The sequence below is a fragment of the Furipterus horrens genome, unplaced genomic scaffold (genome assembly GCF_987537825.1).
Source record: "Furipterus horrens unplaced genomic scaffold, mFurHor1.1.pri manual_scaffold_2, whole genome shotgun sequence".
NCBI lineage: Eukaryota > Metazoa > Chordata > Mammalia > Chiroptera > Furipteridae > Furipterus > Furipterus horrens.
The window spans coordinates 190,365,107-190,387,864 of NW_028327172.1; the positions used below are offsets into that span (position 1 = coordinate 190,365,107).

The window sequence follows — 22,758 nt, forward strand, 5'->3', positions numbered from 1 at the left end:
TAGCTATAAATAGGAATACTACAAAATTATAAAAATGTGAACTTACCAGGGAGTTATAAATATTATAAAACTCTACAATAAAATACAACAAAAGTATAATCATAACTTATTTTATAGTTTTGAGTAGTAAACATACATATAAATTTTACTGATTACTAAAATAGTGGGAAATTTTTATTTTATTTTATTTTATTTCCTCTTTTAACTATATGTAAGTCAAATAGACAAAAATAATTAGTGAATAAATAAAACATAAAAAATGTTGTGCATTATTCTAATAAGTTGAGTTATTCCTATCTGTATTCAACAAAATGTGTGCATGTCTTGCACAGAAGATAGAATGTTTACAAAGCTACTGTCCTTAAGTGCAAAAAGTTGGAAACTGCCTCAATGTCCACTTGTGTGAGAATTGATGGAGTGTTTTTACACAATAGCATGGTATTCCCCTGTGAAAATGAATGAACTACAGCAGCTCACAACAACATGGATATATCTTAAAAGATAATACTGAATTGAAAAAGACTAAGGAAAAATAGGACAACTATAATAATAAAAAAAAAAAACAATAAAAAGAAGAAAAATTATGGCATAATTTTCAGAAAGCTCAAATACAAGGAAACCCAAACCAAATGTGTGCGCATGTGTTCACAAACTATGTTTAAAACTATTCAAAGGTGTCTTGAAACTATATTTATAAACAAGGTAAGTTAATGAAAAATTGAGGCTGACAGCCATTTTGGGGGCTTGGGGGATACACCAACGAATGACATCAGAGAGAAGCTGCAGGTCCTTTCAAGGCTAGAGGTCAATTTTTACTTTTTAAGTTTGTGTAATCACGGTTGTTTGCTATATTATGTTTTATTACTATAAGACATATGTTATATTTGATTTGTATATATGAAATAATGTGTAATAATTTTAGATGAATAAAATTAGCTTAATAACATACTTATTATAGTATTTCAAATATATTTTAATATACAGAGCTAATGAAAGGGAAAATCTCTGTCAAATGTAATATTGTTTATGAACATAATATTGTTTATGAACAAATATAATATTGTTTATAATATTGTTTATGAAAACTATAATGAGCAGATTTCTTCCTCTGCATGTCTGGTGAATTTTGTCTCTGTTAACAGTCTCAACTTACCTGTGTGACTTGTTATGCCATTACTTCCACATCGATAATAGTGACTCTCTTGCCCATCTCCAGAGAGCAAGCTTTCCTACTTCTCTCTATTAACTTGAAGTGGAAAATCTTTTAGGAACTGCACTGCTGAGTGTCTGGCTGCAGACTCCAGCCTCCAAACACATCTTAAAGAAGGAAAAAGTGCTCCCCTTTCTTCCTATCTTCCGATAAGAGGTGGTGTCATGCCTCATCTCCATATTCCTACAAGAAATTGATTTTATTCCCTTCTTCCAGCACTTGTTCATCAGATTTAACTGAAATTTTGTGGAGGTTTTCTTTAGTAAAGTTTTTTCTCTGTGTGATTATCAAAACAAATAATGGAGAAATGCTCTCTGAGGCAGACAATATAATGAAGAGCCATTAAAGAACCACTCTTTTAAAAGAAATTGTTTTATAATTTCATAATTATATATGTATATATCCCCATTTGAGAAGATTCATTTCTAAGAACATTTTCCAGATTATTTTTTTTTCTTTTCAAAATGAAATTACTGTGATTAACAGGGGATAAATGTATAAGATAAAGAAAAAGGGTCATTGCTGTGATCATCTGACTTTGTAAAACTCTCTTTAAAAAATTTTTTTTTTAATTATGGTGAGAACAGAAAACATCAGAGCTCCCCCTCTTAACAAAATTTTAAGAGTACAGTATAGATTGTTAACTCTAAACACAGAGTTGTACAGCATATCTTTAGAACTTGTTCATCTTACATAACTGAAACTACCCATTGAACAGCAACTTCCCATTTCTAGAGCTCTTAAAAAATGTAGACGCTTAATGTTTTATAGATGTGAGAAAACGCTTTCAGGGAAAGAATTGTGAAGCAAAGCTAAGAGGCAACTACTATGTGATTAACGCTCAATATTTACACAGTTATCAAGAAAAATATATATGTTATGCATTCAAATAGAGAGATCTTAACCTGAGTTCAGTAGGTTACTTTGCCTTCTGGTCTCTTCTAACTTTGCTTTTTATTATCCCATCCCTCCAATCTAGAACTCACGGCAGCTTTCACCTTGGGAGATGTTAGCTAGAACTCTGTAACCTCCTCAGTCTCTGTAGTGCGGTTCTTCAGTGGCCACCCAGCCTCATATTCTCACTACCCAGTCTGTCCAGTCTCCTTAATGTGTCTCTGCTCATGCATATATATTTGTCTTTTTGCTTTCATTCACAATCTTATATTTTTATTTTATACATGGTGAAAGAAGGAGAAAGGAGACCTTTCTTCTAAGGTCTGTAAAATAAAATATTTACTGGCTTCAAGAGTGAACTCAAAGAGATGAAAATCATATTTGAACCTGATATTCCCTAGTGGGTATGTTGCCTTTCAACAGGAATTCTGAATCTCATATTTTTTTATTAAGTTCTCTGGCCCGTCACATCTCTTTTTTCTGTTTCTCATCACAAACGAAGCCATTTTAAAGTAAGCCTTGCTGTGTGTGCATAATAAAACCCTTCAGAAAAGCCCCATTTTAACAGATCATTAAATTTATTGCTTGTGAGGGGGTAAAAATCCAAGATTCTAGAACAAACACATTTTTATTCTTTTTGTTTTAATTTTTCTGTTAGGATACTTAAGAAGAAAGTGAATGCCATTTATAAAATAACAAACCCTTAAATAAAATCCACATACAAGTAAATCGAATGCCTCTTAATAAACAAGAAATAAATAGATAAATAAATAAATATTCATATTGCCTAGAAATTTACACAGTGAATTAAAGATGAACCTTCAACTGGTTTGTAAATTTCTGTCACCACATCAGTTATCAAGTCAGATCTGACAAGCACTGTAGAAATAAACATACCCTCCCTAATCTTATTTCGAATTCCTAATAGGATGTTGCAGAATTTGCTTCACTCATTTGTTTCAGTATTTATTACTGGGGGGGGGAGTTTTAATTGAGTTTCATGAGAACAATTGAATGGAAGTACAGGAAAATATATCAGTGAGAGTTGAGAGGGCTTCAATGACTGTAGCCCAATTATTTTACTCCTAGACAAGATCTGAGGATGAAAAATTTGCATATATTGCAGTTTTGGAGCATACCAAACTTATTATTTAGGGTTCTTTCAAGGTTTTTGATATGCTTTTTAATTTGATCTTGTGGCCTGACATGTTGACTCTAATTAGGGAATGCTTCATGTTTTGAAAGTACGGATTCAAAGGCTGCTTATTAAGATGCATTCTGGTGGTGGCACAGCTTTCTGAAAGTCCCTGTGACTGTGCTCCCAGCTAATTATCCCCTGCTAGCTGGTCCTTCACAGTGCCAGAATATACAGGGTCAAATCTGAGAGGCGACACCAGTTGATATTGACTCAGGAAACCTGTTGTAAAAATAATTAGCAATAGTGTCTTTGGTAAACACTGAATGCAATTACTGTATTACAGTTATGGTAATGATCAGAAACTGTTTCCGAAGAGAAAAGAAATGAATAGTGCAGAGATCATTGCTAGGGTATATGCTTCAAGACAAACTCTGTAAAAGACACAGGAGTTCTTAGCCTATCACAATTTCCTGGGACTTAAATACTTGTCTCTTGGGTTCCACAAGAAGTTCTGATGTCATCAGATAGGTCAAGAGGGGTCATCGCAGCCTGGTCTTTGCTCTGATTCTCACCTGTGCTCACTCTGCCTGTTTATGCTGCTACCTACTCAGCAGCAAGCCATTCTTCGTGCTCCTTCACCTTTCAGCATTACTGCAGGCTTCCTGTAGAAAGCAGTGGTGCTTTTCTCTACAAAGGAGTTTTTAATATATTATGCTCAGTGCTTGGCTAGCAGTTGACATAGGTCACACATGCTGGCAGAATTAAGGAGATGCTTATTGGTTTAAACTTATTAATTTTTCATGTTAATGTACATGCTTGGTAAGAAAACAATTTTATATTCCAATGATATGGGACAGAATAGAAGGATGTGAAAGACCTTTTCGATCAAGATGGGAATCTGGAGAGAAGTGGAGGGTTACAACTTAAAATAGGGTGTGCAGGGTCTCACTCACTGAGACAAGGATATTGATCAAATACATGAAAGAGATTGATGAATCATTCACATGCTTTAGCATTTGCATTGCCTTTAAAGATTTAATCAGTTATTTAGTTAAAAATATTTATTGAGTACTTAATAAGTGCAAAGCAAAACACTTTGCGAAAGACACATTTTAGTGTCTATTTTACATATAAAGAACTCAATATATGAAGAGTTCAAATAACATATTCAAGGTTACATAACATATTCAAGGTTACATGGCTAGGAAGCAACAACACAAGTACTAGTATCAAGCCCTCTGCCATCTCCAGGTATCTTCTCACCTGATACTCGGGCACAAATACACTGTCTTCGAAAGTTGTTGTAAATACAGGTCTTAGAAAAGGAGTTGACAAAAAGTAAAAATTTGTTTTGAGTGATTATTATTATTATTTTAATCTACCAGATTTAAAATAATAATGCAAGCCTACCATGTGAAAAATGCTACCTGCGTGATGTATCTCAGGTAATCTTATAACAACTCTTCAAAATAGGAAGACTCATTGTAGCAGATGCTTAAATAACCTTCTTATGGTCACCTCCAGCCAAGAAGTGGCCAAGCCTGAGCTTGAACCAGACTCATGTTTTTGCTCCTCCTTTTTTAGACTGAGTCTCTCTGTTTTGTGTCACCCAGCATTTCCCCAATATCTGTTCTATTCATGGCACTTCTTTTGTTTTCTATTCCTTGCTGATTTTCTATAAATATATAGTCCTAATAAAAGTGATGATTTTGATTCATTTTCCTTATAATTGCTTGAGTTCTCTGTAATGCACTGTGCTAAAAGGCAGCATTTTAAATTGAATTTGTAATACCAAAACTTGAATTATAAAATAACCTTTCTTTGCCTTGGCCAGTTAGAGCACTATCTTGATATACCAAAGTTGCAGGTTCAATTTCTGGTCAGGGCACACACAAAAGTCAACCAATGAATGCATAAATAAATGGAACAACAAATTAATGTTTCTTTCTTTCTCTCTTCCCACGATCTAAAAAAAAAAAAAATCAATAAGTAAAACAACCTTTTTCTTATTGATAGAGTAGGTAAGGCATAGAGCAATTTAGACACATAATACTGAAAATTTTTATTATAAAGTTTTTTCTAGTCAGATATATATTTTTATTATTAACACAAAAATGACAAAATTTATGGAACAAAGTCAATCAAAACAACATTAACCATCCTTATTTCCTTCTTGATCGACAAAATCAGAATCATCTCACTCTTTTGTATAATCTTTGGCTTTGACCTTGCAGTTATTCTTGCAAAATAGTTCACAGTCTATTAAAAGTAAATGGAGCAGCCTGGCAAAATTCAAGCAAAGGATTTCCGAGTCTTCAATCATTGGCTAAACATCTTTTGTTTTTTATTTCTCTAATGCCGTTATACAACCACAATTGTACTAAAAGTCAATTATAATGTAAAAATTTCCAATTAATTGGTGATCTTTATGTACATTCATTGTAATAGAGTAATGATAGTTCTAGTTTAGATACTTGTTATGGAAATTTTTGCCCTAAAAGCAATGGACATATTTAAATTTTTTATTCCAATTGTATTTTGTTTAAGTTATGGAAAGTGAACAAAGAGTGACCACCCAGATTACTTTCAATGAACTACATAACTCAAAGCAGATTATTTATTTTTTGTGAATCTTGGGTTCTCGGCGCTTCCTGAAGAGTCATTCAACATGCGTAACACTGGGAACATACTCTACTACTAATGCTTCTTATAGTAAACAACTTTCTATCTTCAAGGTTTTTAATAAGTAACCATTAATATATATTGTAATTAACATGATTTCCCAATGTGTTCCCAGTGCAAATGCTTCTTTTACATAACCATTTGATTGATCCAAGTAAAAGGTGTTACTAGTACATCTTTTTATCTTGTAATGGTTTCATTAACACCACTTCACAATTTTTTTGCTTTAATCTTTAAGGTTTTATTTTATTTTATTTTATTTTATTTTTGGTTTTTCAATTACAGTTGTCCCCTTTTCCCCCAATTTCTCTCCCCTACCCAACCCACCCCCTCTCCCACAATCATATCCCTCCCCGTTGTCCATGTCCATGAGTCATTTATATGCATTCTTTGACTAAACCCTTCCCTTACTTACCCCCTTCTCTCCCTCCCCTCTCCCCCCTATTGACTGCTATTCTGCTTTTCGTTCTATTTAGTTCCTTTGTTTGTGTTGTTCTTTAGTTTCCTGTATTAGGTGATATCATATGGTATTTTTCTTTCTTTGCCTGGCTTATTTCACTAAGCATAATTCTCTCTAGTTCCATCCATGATAGTATACTTAGAAAATCCTATAAACTCCACTAAAAGACTACTCGATATAATAAGTGAATTTGGCAAAATAGCAGGGTACAAAATAAATATACAGAAATCTAAGGCATTTCTGTACACCAACAATAAAATATCAGAGACAGAAACAAAAAAGAAAATACCATTTACTATAGCAACAAGAAAAATAAAGTACCTAGGAGTAAACTTAACCAAAGAGATAAAAGACCTGTACTCTGAAAATTACATAACATTGAAGAAAGAAATTAAGGAAGATACAAATAAATGGAAGCAAATACCATGTTCTTGGATGGGAAGAATCAACATCATCAAAATGGCCATACTACCCAAAGCAATTTACAGATTCAATGCAATCCCTATTAAAATACCAATGACATATTTCACAGACCTAGAACAAATACTCCATAAATTAATACTCTTTAAGGTTTTAATGTCAGAAAGAGAGATTGATGTTATTGATGCTATTGAAATATTAGATTTAGACTGACGTGTACTATAGAGTGATATGAAAAGTTCAAGGCACAACCCTGACAGAACCTATTCATTATTTAATTAGATTGTGAAAACCCAGCAAAAAATGTCTGGCCTATGTCAGAACCTTTCCTGATCAAGAAGTGCACATCATTGGAAGGTTCAGTCTTAAAGATAATGTTATTGTACAACTATAATTCTGATATTTTGGAAATTATGGTACCTGACAAGTCATGAGTCTGAAGATAATTCTCTCATCTTCTCTGATGTCTTCTCTGCTATAATTCTACATCAACTTTCTTATGTTTCTGATTATTTTTACTGTGTAAGTTTTATAGTAGGATTTATACCCTAAATATATAATTTTCCTTTAAAACACTTATTTCTCAACCTGCACCAATCCAATCAATGCAAGATATTTTTTGTTTTAATTTTTAAATCCACAAAAATATGCATTGTAGAAGATATTGCCACATAAGCATGAATTTTGAAACGGGAAAATCTCAAATCAAGGTTGCTTGGTTAAAGTGATTTGGTCACAAGAAACTGAGTTAGAGAGCACAGTTCACATTTGCATGTTTTTAGTCTTTTTAGTTTATTTGTTTCTTGTTAAAATAAAATTGCAAGTAATCTAAAGAGATTTTAACACTCACATACAATTAAGCACTTTATCCCAAATTTTTTACAGATATGCATTTCAGTTTAATTTGATCAGGGATTAAAATTTGTAAGTCATTTTAGCTCTAGTTTAGTATTTCAGGGAAGCCAGCTTACACATCATTTTCAGGATTTTTGTGGCAGCATCTCCCAGAACATCACTCCGCATGAACTTAGGAGTCTGACAGCTCTACCATTGAATCCATCTCTTCCAAATGTGACCCATCAAGTTCTAGAACCTCTTGGCCTCATTTTCCTTATGTGCGACATAGGGTAATAGCCAAAAAGCTTGATAAAGTCATTGTGAAATGTATATGAGCTGCTACCTATAATACACTTAGCATGGTTCCTGGCCCATAGTAAGTGTTCAATAGTGTTCCTTATTACAGCCTTGCATTTGCTTGGTAAAATATGAAATAAGTAAAACTGTCCTCGTTGCTTTACTAAGTTTGTTTCCCTAAGCCTATTATCCCCTTTGACTAGTGGCTATATAGGAAAAGATGACACAAAGTGACATGTTACCTTGGTATACGTGAAACATTTACTTTATTACTACAAAACATCTTGATTTCTATATTTAACCACACCTGAATAATGAAGTATATAGTGTGTGTGTGTTAGTGTGTGTATCTTTGTGCTTACCTGTATCCTATCTACTTTAGGAAACAGACTTTCACCCTCAGGTCACAGGAATGGATTAGGATCTCAGTCTAGGATGATAATAGTGTATTCCCCACCCTGGTCACAGGTTCTAAGGCAGAGATGGGGCACATGTCTCTGCTAGTAGAATAAGCGTAAATCTCCAGGATTTCTTAAATTATATATATTTTTATTATAATGATTTTCTCAAAATACATACTGATTATGTTTTTATTTCTGACTCAATCTAACTTTCTTAACTTTTTTGACCAACAACTTAAAATGTTCATTAAAAATTAAGCTTATGCATTAAGCACTAAGTTGCAGTTCTCTCATGACAAATATAGCCAACATGTCACTGAACTAGCTTCAGGAAGAGAGATTTTGATTATATTTCAATGTTATTTGCATCTAATAAAATATCTAAATATATTTTTGAAAAGGATATTTCTGATGATATTATTATTTCATTTGTTCTAAAATACCTGTTTTATAGGTTGAGCTGGCCAGAGAGATTACTGAGTCAGGCACCCAAACATGCCCACTCTCTTTCAGCTATCATTCTCTTCTACTGTCCTTGGGGTTGGGAGACTTAGTCACCTGCAGTCACATCTGAGAGCTTTTTGTTCAGATGTGTAAAGGCCTTCTCTTTTCCTCCCATCAACAGTTTAAAGTATGTGGAGCCTGTATGTGGAGCCAGCGCAGCCATAGGCCATGCAGCTCCTAAGGCTGCAAGGTCACATGATTGCACCAGTGAAAGCTTCACCAGGTCAGAGAGAGAGGAGAAGGAAGAGGAGGGCAGGGACTCCTAGATGCTGAGGGTCAAGTGGCTACTAAGGCCATGTGGCCCTTGGAGAGAACAGGCCAGTGCAACATCCAAGTGCAGGTCCCAAGTAGCAAGTGACAATCAAGAGAGTGTTTCCTTGTATCCCTGGGACTGTCTCTGTTTTGGGTGTGGAATGGACCAGATGCCTTCCCAATACAATCAATTAACTTCCCAAACGTTTGCAGGCTTTGGATGGGTCCACCCCCTGACCAATCTTTTCTTTCCTCAGTCTAGACTGATGAGCCTCTTTGGTCCAGCGCCTTCTGCCACTGTCTTGACTTCTATTGAGCATGTGCCTGCCCACTCCCAATCTGGTATCAGAAGGGGTAGGAGGGCCTTTTCCTCTATACCATTATCTTGTTAACCGTGCAGTTCTAAGTGTAAGAACCACTCCCTGCTACCCTCTTGGCCATGGAGGGGACACCCCTGGTGCTCCATCAACTTCACACCGCCCTTGGCCTAGTCCCAGCAGGCAGCAAGTTGCCCATACTCAGGCCCACAGACAGAGAGCAACCAAATAAAAGGCCTAAGTAATGGGACCCTGGAAACCCCACTTGGTCTCTTAGGCAGCACACGATTGTGGCCTCAGCAGGAGAGGCTGGCATCTGCAGCCAGGATCAGGACCTCTGCACCCCGGGGGGGGGGGGGGGGGCGGTGTTGGCAGAGAATCTGCCAAGCAATGTATGCTCCAATGCAGAAGCTGGGCTGTAATATTCAATGTTCTCACCTTGGCCTTAGGCAGGTCATGAAAGCATTCTTTCCACTGGTTGCACACCCTCAGTACCCGAATCTCTGACCTCTGGCCCCAGAAGTGTGGCTAGGTGCACCGTGGCTCCCACGTCCCATTTCATAGCCTAGTTCTCTCTCCCTGCCCAGCGGCTTCTCCTGTTTCTCACCCTCAGCCTGCTCCTGGCAGTCCAGACAGGCTGGCTCTCAGTATTCGCCAGCTGAAATCATTGTGTCAGCGGGACCTCACTGCCTCCAGAGGTTCTAGGGGAAACTTCTTTGCCCCTCAAGCTTCTTGTGTTGCCGATATAACTTGATTTGTAGCTAAATCACTCCAGCCAACTTTGTGGTCACATTGCTTCCTTGCCTCTACATGTAACAAATCCCCCTCCATCTTCCACTTATAAGGATACCTGTGCTTGATTTGGGGTCTATCTAGAAAATCAAGAATTTCAAGATCTCAAAATTTTTAATCTCATCTGCCAAGACTTTGTTATGTAAGGTGAGATTTATAGTTTTCAGGGATTAGGACCTATATCTTCTGGGACCACTACTATAATAAGGCTTTTCCTCATACATAACTACTTAAAGCAACTCCAGGAGAGGTGTTCCATATTTTTCTCCCTCTTAAGCAAAAATGGAAAAATGATACATTTGACATAGCTGGTAGGTGTCAGAACTTCACTTCAGGCACAGCAAGCATATATGTTCCCACTTTGTACTTATTATGATGATTGTGCACCAGGCTGCCTCCATAATAGGCTCACTGTCATGTCTCAAAGTGAAAAGAGATGGCACTCACATTAAATAGTCCGACAGCTACCAAACGTGGCTCCTCACCAACCTTGTTGGGAGTACTTGGAAACATTTATTGGCAGGCAGGCACTTGAGATCTGAAAAGATCTAAGAAATAACAATCCCCTCAAATATGACTTTCTGCCTGCAATTGCTGCTGCTCCCAGAACCTCAGAGTATTAGCTTTCTTTCTTTCTTTCTTTTTCTTTCTTTCTTCCTTCCTTTCTTTCTTTTTCTTTCTTTCTTTTTCTTTTTCTTTCTTTCTTTCTTTCTTTCTTTCTTTCTTTCTTTCTTTCTTTTCTTTCTTTCTTTCTTTCTTTCTTTCGTTCTTTTCTTTCTTTCTTTCGTTCTTTTCTTTCTTTCTTTCTTTCTTTCTTTCTTTCTTTCTTTCTTTCTTTCTTTCTTTCTTTCTTCTTTCTTTCTTTCTTTCTCTCTTTCTTTCTTCATTTCTTCCTTCGTTTCTTCCTTTCTTTTTTCTCCTCACAAGCTCTGCATCCTTGTTGTCACCAAGACTTTCTTCTCAGGCCTGAGACAGCTGTTTAGTATTTTATACCAAACAAAGATAATTTACAACCAGCACGATTTTATGTTCATATAAATGTGTTATACACAGTGCATCATAAGTGCACCCCTACTTTGTATTTACAGGTATTTTTTTAACCTCCCAGAATCATCAGACATGTTGTAGATACAAACTCCTGTTAATCGTTGCCAAGCACCATGTAGGTTTTCTGATCCACAGTTTATGGATATGAAACCAATAAGAGTAGGCTTGTACTCGCATATTTGAAAAACAGTAAACTATCCCTTTCATATATTATGTGCCTGTGAAAACAAAGGTCATTATAAAGTATGCGGCAAAAAATCCCTCAATGTCCATAATAAGCAATGGTAGATTTGAAAGTAGGAAACTAGAAATTAGCACATCTTAATTCCAGAGTATTAAAGGAGCCTGGGCATCTGTATGAAGCTTTGCTGTAGGGGGAGTTAATCTGTTTGTTTTTGTTTTTAAACACAAAGCAGTGAGTTTGCCACAGAATCCGGGCTCCCATGAGTGAAATGGGCAGTTGTCTTTAACTATTCTGCCTGATAGGGCTTCTGAAAAGACATGTGAATACCTAATAGCTTTTCTCCTAAAAATATTTAGGTGCAGGTATCAGGTAATCAATTAATCACGTAAAATCAGATAATCACATAAGTGATGTAAAATTCTCCAGCAGACAAAAGAAATTATTTTTTTGTTATTACTTATGGTCCCCAAATAATTTTTATTGGACTTTAATAAGGTAAAGAGGATAATATAAGGACCTTCCCAAAGGAATATTTTCACTAACTGGAATGACTGTAGGTCCTTATAGATCACAGCAAAAGCCATGTAAACTTAGTTGTACTAGGGTTTATCCTCTTTAGTTAAAACAAAGTAAACCAAAAATAACTTCTTGGGGCTAAATCAGTTCTACATGAGCTCAGATATTCTTTAGTTTTCAGTATTAATTTCATTTAATTTAGTTCAACAGTTACTGAATTGTTAGGAGCCTAGTCATGGTCATGGGTACTCCAGTAAATATAAAGATTTAGAAAAAGGAAAAACAAACAAACAATCAAAATAATAAATAACAGTTTGTCCAGATTGCCTAATGTAGTTTGCATGCGTGTTTCTATGTTTGTTTTGTGGAGCAGACAACAGGGATGTAAATTAAAAATTAGTATCAGCTCCAGAGTCCCAACCAGTTCTGAACCTAGTCTGCGTTCTCCCTCCTCTTCTTTCTTTCGACATGACAGATGCTGCTGTGTCCTTTCTGAGGAAGATAGGACACCAGAGATGTGACTTTGGGATAAATATTTATGTGGGGATGATAGGAACATTCCTAGTCATCTAGGTGAATATTTAGTAATATAAAAGATAGTGAATACTAAGTACAAATGAATGATGTAGCCAGTAGTAAATACTACAGAAATTTACAAGAATGACAGTCATTTTATTATTTTATCAATGCTTGATGATAAGCTGGAAAGATAGTTTCTACCTTCAAAGCATTTACAATTTAAGATTGGGAGGAGACACACATATAAACAAATAAGTACAATTAAAAAGTTAACATGACCTGTTTTTCTTTTTAAATTAATTATTTACTTTTTTCTTCATTAATAAAAGTGGTTAAGTAATACTAGTAGAAATTATATAAAATTAATTTTCATTCATTCCAGTAGCCCTTTTACTCTAAAATGTTTTATTTTTAAGTTTCAATTTACTATGAAAATTTAACTGATAAATTAAAAGTAATTCTATTTCTTCACTCACTCAAATCACAGTTTATTCCTGCTCCCTTTATCATGCCCCATCTAAACTTTAGTTACAGCTGCATTACTGTGCTTGTCACCCTAAGCCTGTAATTTTGGATATCGGGAGAGTGTGTGTGTATGTGTATGCCCTTCATCTTGTAACTAACACTATGCCTGGTAAATAGTAAGTGTTCAACAAATGTTTATTAAAAGTGGAGTTTTCCTCTTTGACTCAAGTGTTTAATACTCAAAGGCATGTGGTGCTAATATTTAAGATAGATTGGTTCATTCTGTTCAAGTACCACATAAACATTCACACACTATTGAGTTTAGTACTATTAAAGGGTAATTTTCCTTCTGGGAATTGTGTCTCTTGCAGACATATTTTATATATCCAGTCTTTTTTTATTATCCCCAGGCAGTTAAAAAATTAAAACAAAAACCTACGTGCAGCTGTACACATAGGTTTCATTTGGAAATGCCTGTGTATTCCAAGAAATAATATCAAAGCAATCTTATGGAAAATGCCCACACCCACAATTACCCAGAGTAATGTGTCTTTTTAAAGACAAAAAATATTAACATTTAACTTCTGTACTACACTACTCACCCAAAAGTCTTAGTAAAGCTATTATTTCTTCCTTTTTATATCAATGTAGTATAACTCAGTGGAATTAATTGAAAACCCTATTTACCTCAACTTGACAAATGTTGGTCCACTGTGATACCTTCAATTTGTTTTATTTTGTTTAATGTAAAATTCTACTATTGCTTTTACTTCATACATTTTAACAACTTAAAGAGAGCTTTTGTGTTTCATTTTCTCAAATAAGTTCCTTTTAGTACCTGAGAATTTAATGCTTAATAACCTCTCAAAATCTGTTATAGAGAACTTTACAACAAAATTGCTTTGACATAGATTAGCTTTTTTTTATTACAGACATGTGACAGTATTACTATTCTTATTTTAGTTTTAATAGAAAAGAAACTGAGGCTGAACTAAGCTAAGAGACGTTTCTGCAACTTAAGTGTTTATAAGTATCATATCTAGAGCCAGAATTAAAATGGAGGAATTTGTATTCTTCATTCAGTCCTCTCTATTTAGATAAATATGCCATGCTATGGAAAAATAGCATGGGATATTTATGCTGCATAATAACAATAAACTTTTTGAGCATTTACACATGCAAGGCACAGCCTATATTCTTTACTTATATTGGCTCATGTAATCTTTGCCAAAACTCTAGGAAGTTAAGGAAACAGAGGCCCAAAGAAGGTAAATAATTTGCCAGAGAAAACACACTAACAGGTAGCTGAACTGGAATGTGAGCCCAGCCAGTCTGCACTGTGTTGCTTAAGCATCGTTTTTATTGCTGGCATTGCTGACAGGAATAGATTTAATGAGACAAATGTGAGTCAATAATGTCTTCTAGGACTACACTTCCCATCAATAAACTTAAACAAAATTTATCTTTAAACCTGTAATTCTGTAAAGTACTTCAGTGGAAATTGAACTTGTTTCCCCATTCCAAGAGGTAATTTTTATTAATAGTAACCTTTTAATGTTTTATATGTAATATATGAATAGAATTTTACTGCCTAGAAAATCCCTTCCTATTCATTTTAAAAGTTAGAACTATAGGACATTACCACATTTATGAAGTTAGGGGCCAGTCCCACACTTTTAATCAACAAGGACCAAATATTAGAGAGGTTACATACCCAGTATAAAAGTGCTTAGTAAGGATCTGAGCCAAGCTCAAACCCAGATATTCCAAGGCTATTCCCTCAATGAAGAAAAATGTAAGCATAATAAATGAGTATAACATGTGTGCATATATGTGCTTTTGTGTACTGACCTTAAAAAAGAGTTGTGGAGCAGCATGACTTAGGCAATTGGCTTGCAGGTCTCCTAGGGCTTTAATTACCCCTGATAAAGATCAACTCTTGGATGGAAATCCTAGTCATTTTCATAGCAAACAACCAAATGAAAAGTGAAAGACTTGTCCAAATGCTTTTTTGAAAGTTTCTAAGTGTATTGGACACCTTTAAATAATTAACTTTTTTTAAAATTTAAATCTTAAATGGGTATGATATTTGCTTATTTATTTGTTGCTTACTTTAATATTTAGTGGTGATTTTCTTTAGGTGACCCAAGAAAGTCCAGCTGATAAGACCACCAAATCACATTTTTTTTTATACTAAGTCTGATTGGTGCTCTAACTCAAAGGTCGAAATTTTTAAAAAGGTCATTTAGGTATATATTTGATTCTATTACTAGTTGAAGAGACAGAGAAGTTTCTCGAAATCAGGCTGTTCCCACATATGCAAGATTTAGTGTTATTTATATAATTATTAGTGTTACGCTTAAGGGTTTCAAGTAGCTTTGGATCATTGAATGGAATGATAAAGTAATTAAAATTTTAAGTTATTTCTGGAAGCTTACAGTCGGGAGGCATCCACAAGAAAACTGAGCACCTAGAGAATCATTATTTCCTTTGAATTCAATTATCTTTCTTAAATTTTGTTTCATAAAAACACATAAATCATTTTATTATTGAATCTTAGTTCAAATATGAATCCACTAAGTTATCAGTAATGATTTAAAATATTCTTAATCAAATAGCAATAATAATCACTGTGCATTGTCAACAATTTTCACATCAAATGAGATTATTTGCTATACCTAATAACTTTTAAAGAGAACTATCATAGTATTCCATAGAGAGAAAGTGTAGACAAAATGACGTTACGCATTTTCCCTTAAGTCGTATATAAACATCTGAACCTACTTAGTCTCCTGATTGGGAGTCCACCTTGCCTAAAGATAGCTTATGAAACAGGAGTGAAAAAAATCAAAGTATTTGTTAATTCACGTTAAGAACTGTTTCTATTCTAAATTATTTTTTAAAAAATAAAGAAAAATTTTTAAGATCATAGTAAATTGAGGTTTGAGGTTTGAACTTTTTTTTTCATAGAGCTTAAAATGTACAATGGGAGATATTCAAATATGATGCATACATTTTAAACACAATGTTATAAAACATCAGAAAAGAGCCAATGAACTTCACCAAAGCATCTGCTGTGTGCCTCTTCTAGGTCCTTGCACAGAGCATGGCACATAGTGGTGCTCAATACAACTGTGTTGGCTGAACTGACAAATGTCCTCTCAAAGAAAATTTCCTAGATATTACACAAGAGAACAATCACACATATGCTGCATTCTATTTATTTTCTTGTGAGGTTTCTGCATTTGTGTGTGAGTGTATGCATTGGATGCAGAGGCTTATTTACACGAATAAATTTTATTGCCATTAGACATAATAACTATATATAATTTATTTAGCTGATGCATGGTCTTTATATAATTCTATGCTCCCTAGTGAATGCCATTAAGCATCCACCTCCCCACCGATGAATACAAATAGAATGAAGTATTTGCTTCTGTGTTGCCTAGTACAGTTGACTCTCGATAGGTTTGAACTGCACAAATTCACTTACATGCAGATTAATACAGTATTGGAACTGTATTTTCTTCTCCTTGTGATTTTCTTAATAACATTTCTTTTTTCTATCTTACTTTATATTGTAAGACAAAGCATGCAATACATATGACATACAAAATATGTGTCATTCAACTGTTTATGTTATCAGTAAGGCTTCTGGTCAACAGTAAGCTATTAGCAATTAAGGTTTTAGGGAGTCAGAAGTTGTGCATGTATTTTCAACTGCATGGGGGGTTGCCCCAAATCTTGGTCAACTGTGTCCTTTATCTGTACTGTCTTCCACTCTGATATTCTTATTTTTTCTACCTGGGTATCTCTATTTAATGCTTTTAACATAAAATGATTTCTCATTACTCATTTATCCTTAAATATAAATTTGTCTTCTCAGGTATTTGCAGTGAAATTCCTTAGTCATTATTGGGAATGAAAATTGTAGATTTATCTTTAGGGATGTATGGTTCAAGTAATGAAGGAGATTGACAGAAAGGATACAAGACATTTATTTATATCCTGTGTCATAGTAGACTTCTGGCTTCATGCTAGCCTATATCACATTCAGCCATAACAATAATTAGGTGAACAGATGCTGCACCTCCTCCACCCCCCTGATCATGTCAACAAATGCATACAAACCTTTCAGCAAATGAAAAATATCTAGAGATGGGTCTGAACATCTGTACATTAATAAGTGTCCAAGGTAGACTCTGATTTCTGTGAATTATTTTGCTTGACTCTTTTTATGGTATTTCATTTAATTTTAAAATAATCCAATGAGGAAAGCACCACTACCCATTTTACAGATAAGGAAATTGAAGCTTACAGGAGCTAAGTACCTCTCTCAAGGCCACAAGGCTATTCTCTGGAGAGACATAATTTGGTTCCAGGCCAGAACTCTTTTCAGTATTATTACCATTAAAATCCACTACCACTAAAACCTGATCCTACAAGTAACATACCATTAGTCAATGAAGAGGACAGCTGGGGATCTACGTGGGTCTGTCAGTCAGGGTTCCGAAAGAAAGAGAAAGTACACTGAATTGGGTGATTTGAGAAAAGTTAAATATTAACAGTGTACATTAGTGTGGGCAATACCCTTATGCCAGTTAGAATGATATGGTTAATACCTGTGGGCCTGAAGATGTGAGCCTCAGCTTAATGTAAAGAAGTGGGGAAGAGGGATGGAGAGAAGGGGAAAGGATGAAAAAGTGGTAGAGAGAGGGTTGCCAATCAGGACTGTGCCTCTTGGTCCAGGGATGCAACCAGATCACAGAAATCTTGGGAGGAAGAGGGGTGAGGCATAGTCTTGCATTCTTTGTCATTGACTGAATTGAACTGAAAACCAGAGGCTAGGGGCCCCAAGAGCATAGTGTGTGCCCATCCACCACCAAGGATGAAGGAGGGTTCAGAAGGCCTCTGGGTAAGTCAGCAAGAAGTGTTAGAAGGGCACCTTCTTCACCCTCACCCCTCAGTTCACTCCCATTCTCTCTTCACCATAGATGGCATGGCAGCGACAGGAAAAACAGCTGCTTGCTTTTGTTTTCTTTAATCCATGGTTGCAAATGCTCCTGAAATGTACTAGTGCACTTTCATACTAAGCATTCATGAGCATCGAAATTTGTTTTAAGTTTACTATATTGATGGCAAAGCAGGGATGGAAGAATGGTTAGGCCTTCCCTCAAATAGGTACATATTCTTTAATTAGGTGTTTAGGGATTTGCTTATTGTTTTCTTTTTTTATTTGTTAGGTTGAGGTATAGTTTACATACAGGAAAACTCACCCATTTTAGCTATATAATTTTGTCAGTTCTTACAAATGCATGCAATCCTATAACTAACACTACAATCAAGATGCAGGATATTTCCAACATTCCAAAAATGTTCTAACACTTTTTAAAATCTTTCGTCCAACTCAACTGAATTTTTGGTATCAAAATTAGTTTCTTGTGATTTTAAATAGTAATATTAATGTTAGCACCCGAACAGGAAGTTACACATAGTAGGGGTTTTGTCAAAAGTATTGTTCTCGATTTGTTTCCCCATCCTTCTGAATAATGTAAGCTACATATATTGATTACAAACATTTCATATATAATAGGCTGAGGAAAGGTTCATAATTTTAGCTGCACATTGAAGTTACCTGGATCTATTAAGTGACCCAACAGCCAGGTGGCATCTCATTAAAGCAGGATGTCTTGGATTGAGATCAAAGCATAAATCATGTAAGCTTTCCAAATAATTCCATATGTGGCTGAGGTTGAGACCTTATGAATTAGACCAATTTTTATCAACTCTGGCTCCACAGTAGATTCCCATGGCATTTGCTTAAAAATACTGATGCCTTTTCCTCCATTCTGATTTATATAACTTGTTCATCAAAGTTGACTACAAAAAAACCCGATATTTGGGTAACTTAATATTTCGGAATGGTTGGGCTCCAGTTAATCAAGGTTTTATTATAGTCTTGGGTATGTGGTGGTGTTCAATAAATGTTAAATAGATGTCCTAATCTCACAGCAAAGTCAAGGAAAATAAAATATGCTCTCTCTTGGAAATAAACTGTGTATTTGAAATAATTATCTTGACAAACTATTACTTTCTGAAAATTGTCCTCCTAGGTAATTTACCTCAAATGGTAAGCCTTGTATTTTAAGAGAACACTATATTTCAACTATGTTTTTTCATCATAATATTAGGCACATATATATCTTACAGCACTTTCATAATTCTCTCCAAAGAAATAGACAGGAAACAAGATTAAAAGACAGAATAAAATTTAAGCCAACCACCCACTTGGAAGCGTAAATGATGCTATTGCCCCTCTGGGCCCGGAGAATACTGCTGTTTTGTAAAATAGAGCAATGATACTTTCTGCTTATATAGTGGCAAAATATATTCAGAATGAACACCTAATGTCAATAACTAGAACAGAAATGAATCATTATCTAATGAAACAGTTATAAAATTAGCAAAATATTTACAAATTATAACTAACAAAAATTTTTAAGCATAAAGTTATTGATGATCTTTTTATTGCAGAAACACTTATTAAACAAACCTCCCCAACTTTATGTTGTTAATGATTAATTAACATGATGCATATTTTAATGTAGACTAATGGCACTAGGTTTGTTTGTTAATCCCTCAACAAACAGTATTTTGCTTAATATAAATGTTTTTGTTTGAAAAAATAGAAATTATAGCCTTGACTGGTGTGGCTCAGAGGGTTGGTCATCATCCCACAAAATAGAATACATTGATGTTTCTCTTTCTCTCCTTCCCCTCCATTCTCCTCTCTCTATAAATAAATAAGTAAATAAATAGATAAATCATCTTTAAAAACAAATAAATGATGAAGTTTATTTAACTTGACCTTTCCTTTTTTTATTCAATCATTCTACTCTTTTTTTTTTTTTTTTCCTTTTTAGGACCACCACAAAAAATGGTGTCACCAAAACAAGAACATGAAGACAGGAAACATGACAAAGTCACGGATAAAGGAAGTGAAAGTGGGACTTCCTGTAATGAGCTCTCCACTTCCAGTTGTGACAGCCACTCCGAGGCAAGCACTCCCCAGGACAACCCACCCAATGCTCAGCAGACAGCAGCCCACCAGCCGAATACCTTAACTTTGGATCGCCCTTCCAAAAAAGCACCTGTGCAATGGATGCCCCCACCAGACAAACGCAGAAACAGTGAACTCTTTCAGACGCTCATCAGCAAGTCCCGGGAAACAAATCTTTCCAAAAAGAAAGTCTGTGAGAAGCTCAGTGTAGAAGAAGAAATGAAAAAGTGTATTCAGGATTTTAAAAAAATCCACATTCCAGATTATTTTCCAGAGCGCAAACGCCAGTGGCAATCTGAACTGTTACAGAAGTATGGGTTATAGTAATTATCACATTCCTGCAGTATTTCAAAGACATTCAATGTTTACTACAGTGTCACTACCTGACTGTGTCTTAACAATGGTCAGTGTGATTGATTCTTGCTGCTCTTCCGTTTTGTGAACAGTGGATGTGGGATGGTATTTTCTTTCATTTTTTTTGTTGTTGTTTTTAGAAATATTTAAAAGAGAAAAAAAAAGAAAACCAATAAATGTTGAATCAAACCATTTTTCAAGAATGAAAGTACAATGTGCATGATCAAGAAGCTTAGAATCTTGATTTTTGAACTGTGGTCAACTTGATATATTTGTCATTTTGTAACTCACTAAAAAGAAATCATATCATGCCAAATAAAATGACAATATGGATGAAGCAACATCAAGTAAAATGTTAGATGATGGTTTTGCGACCCAAATCCAAAACTGTTTAAATGTTAATGCAATAAAACAAGTATTATTTTTGCATGAACACAATGTTACAAATAAATCACAAGACATAAGGAAGATCTATTTGATGCTTGGGAAGAAAATAATATTACAAAAATGTAAAGGAAAAATATGTTTTGGGTAAGCCTAGAAATGTAAGCTGTCTAGGAGCTTGAATTTTATTTGTTCTAGATCTGTGACTTTTTGTGTATATGTATGGTGTTCTGTATGTTCAGATGGTGTAAATATGCCTTATACTATTGTGTTATGGCACTGACATTCACCTATTAATGCTAGCCGTGATTATTTCTGTGAAATGAGAGCTTAAATCAGGCTGTGAAAATTGGTATGATGATATCCTGAAAGATCCTACTATTATGTTAATCAAGATAATTTAGGGAAATGGTAAAGAGCTTTATGTATTTATTAAAAAGGGAAAATATATTAGAATTCCTTGATTTTTATTGACTTCTTTAAAAATATTCAATTTTTACATTGTCTTCAATTTTCCTTTAAAATCCCAAGCTGGAGAATGACATGTTCAAACTTAATGTTGACAAGTGAGAGTTTTAGTATAATTCAAAATGGAGCTAAAGTCAGATCCAAATAGCATTGATATTGATTAATAAATCCTTAGACCACAAGGGAAAAACACTTCATCTGAGAATGCTCTAATTTTATTTTAGCTAACAATCATATTGAAAGCCTCTCCAAAAACAATTGGGAAGTTACTTCTTATATATTAAGAGACAAAAATGTCAATAGCAAGCTAACTGTTCAACCTGAATAATAAAATATTGCTTCCTGGTTGCATATGTGGAAACAAGTATTTTTTTGTTTTGTGTCTTTTATCATAAGCCACACAATTTTTGTCTTACCATCCCTACAACAAGAAATGCATAATACCATGAAATTTCATTTAAAAATAGGCTGAGAGAAGATAAAATACCTTCAAGAATTACAGAGCTCAATCTCCTGTGTACTTAGTTGGAATAAAAGTTGAACAGAACTTGTGGTAATAAAAGCAGATAAGCATTATTAACTCAAAATTTAAAAATCTACATTTATTTTAGAATATTTTTAAAATTTCTTACTGTACTAGTCTATAAAATACCATCAACAATGGACTACTTAATAAAACCCAGATATATGACTGACCTTGAATTACCAATCAGGATTTAAGGACAGAGCTACTCACAAAATCTGCATTTCATTTTGAAAAGGTTGGAAGTCCCATCATGGCTTCACATAGCTGCAAGGCACTGGTTCAGTGGATAGCACTTAGTGGTTAAGTTGCCGCAGTTCAAATACCACCTTTACTCCTTACCACTTGTGTGATCTCAGTAATATGGGGATAATAATAATATCATAGAGAAAATTTAATTGAGGTAATTAAAGTATAATCACAACTCCTGGAAGTGGAGGGAAAAAGGGAGGTGGGGATAGTACCAGAATCCAGGAATGAGGACTATCAGATGGGGACTAAAGAACAGCGAGGAATAAGTTCTCCAGTAAGAACTATAACCGCTAAGGAATCACAGTAACTGTCTGAGATGCTTCCCAAAGTAAAGAGAGAGGGGGGAAATTATCCCAGCTCCCCACATTCCAATTTCCCACCAGTGCTTTCCATTGTCCCAATATCAGTGGAAGTATGTTGAGAAACAGCCTAGGAAGTGTAATTTATGAAGGTGATCCCCTTGTGATACAAAGCCCAGCAGTGAAGGATAGTGGTAAGACCTGAAATATTCCTCACACCCTGCTCTGCTTTTTCCCAAAACAAAACTTAATATGGAATCACAATGGCATAAGAGAAGTGATGTTAATAAGAATGTTTATCGTTACAGTCCTTAGTAAATTAGAATCCATTTCAATAATAGTCTGTTGAGCACTTACCATAAACCTATCATTTGGCTCAAAGATTAAGAACATATTCAAGAATAAAGGGGGCATAAATATGATGGAAGGAGACCTGACTTGAGGTGGTGAATACACATGCAGTGTACAGTTGATGTGTGTGCA

At 34.7% G+C, this 22,758-nt stretch overlaps 1 protein-coding gene across 1 annotated transcript in view; it reads left to right on the forward strand.

Annotated features, from left to right (window-relative positions):
* Nucleotides 1-21,515, forward strand: part of KCTD8 (potassium channel tetramerization domain containing 8) — a 195,495-nt gene extending 173,980 nt beyond the window's left edge. The window contains exon 2 of the mRNA XM_090266924.1: nt 19,859-21,515. Within this exon, the coding sequence (XP_090123050.1) occupies nt 19,859-20,319 (461 nt within the window). The 3' untranslated portion in view covers nt 20,320-21,515. The remainder of the gene's footprint in view (nt 1-19,858) is intronic.
* The last annotated feature ends 1,243 nt before the right edge of the window (nt 21,516-22,758 follow it).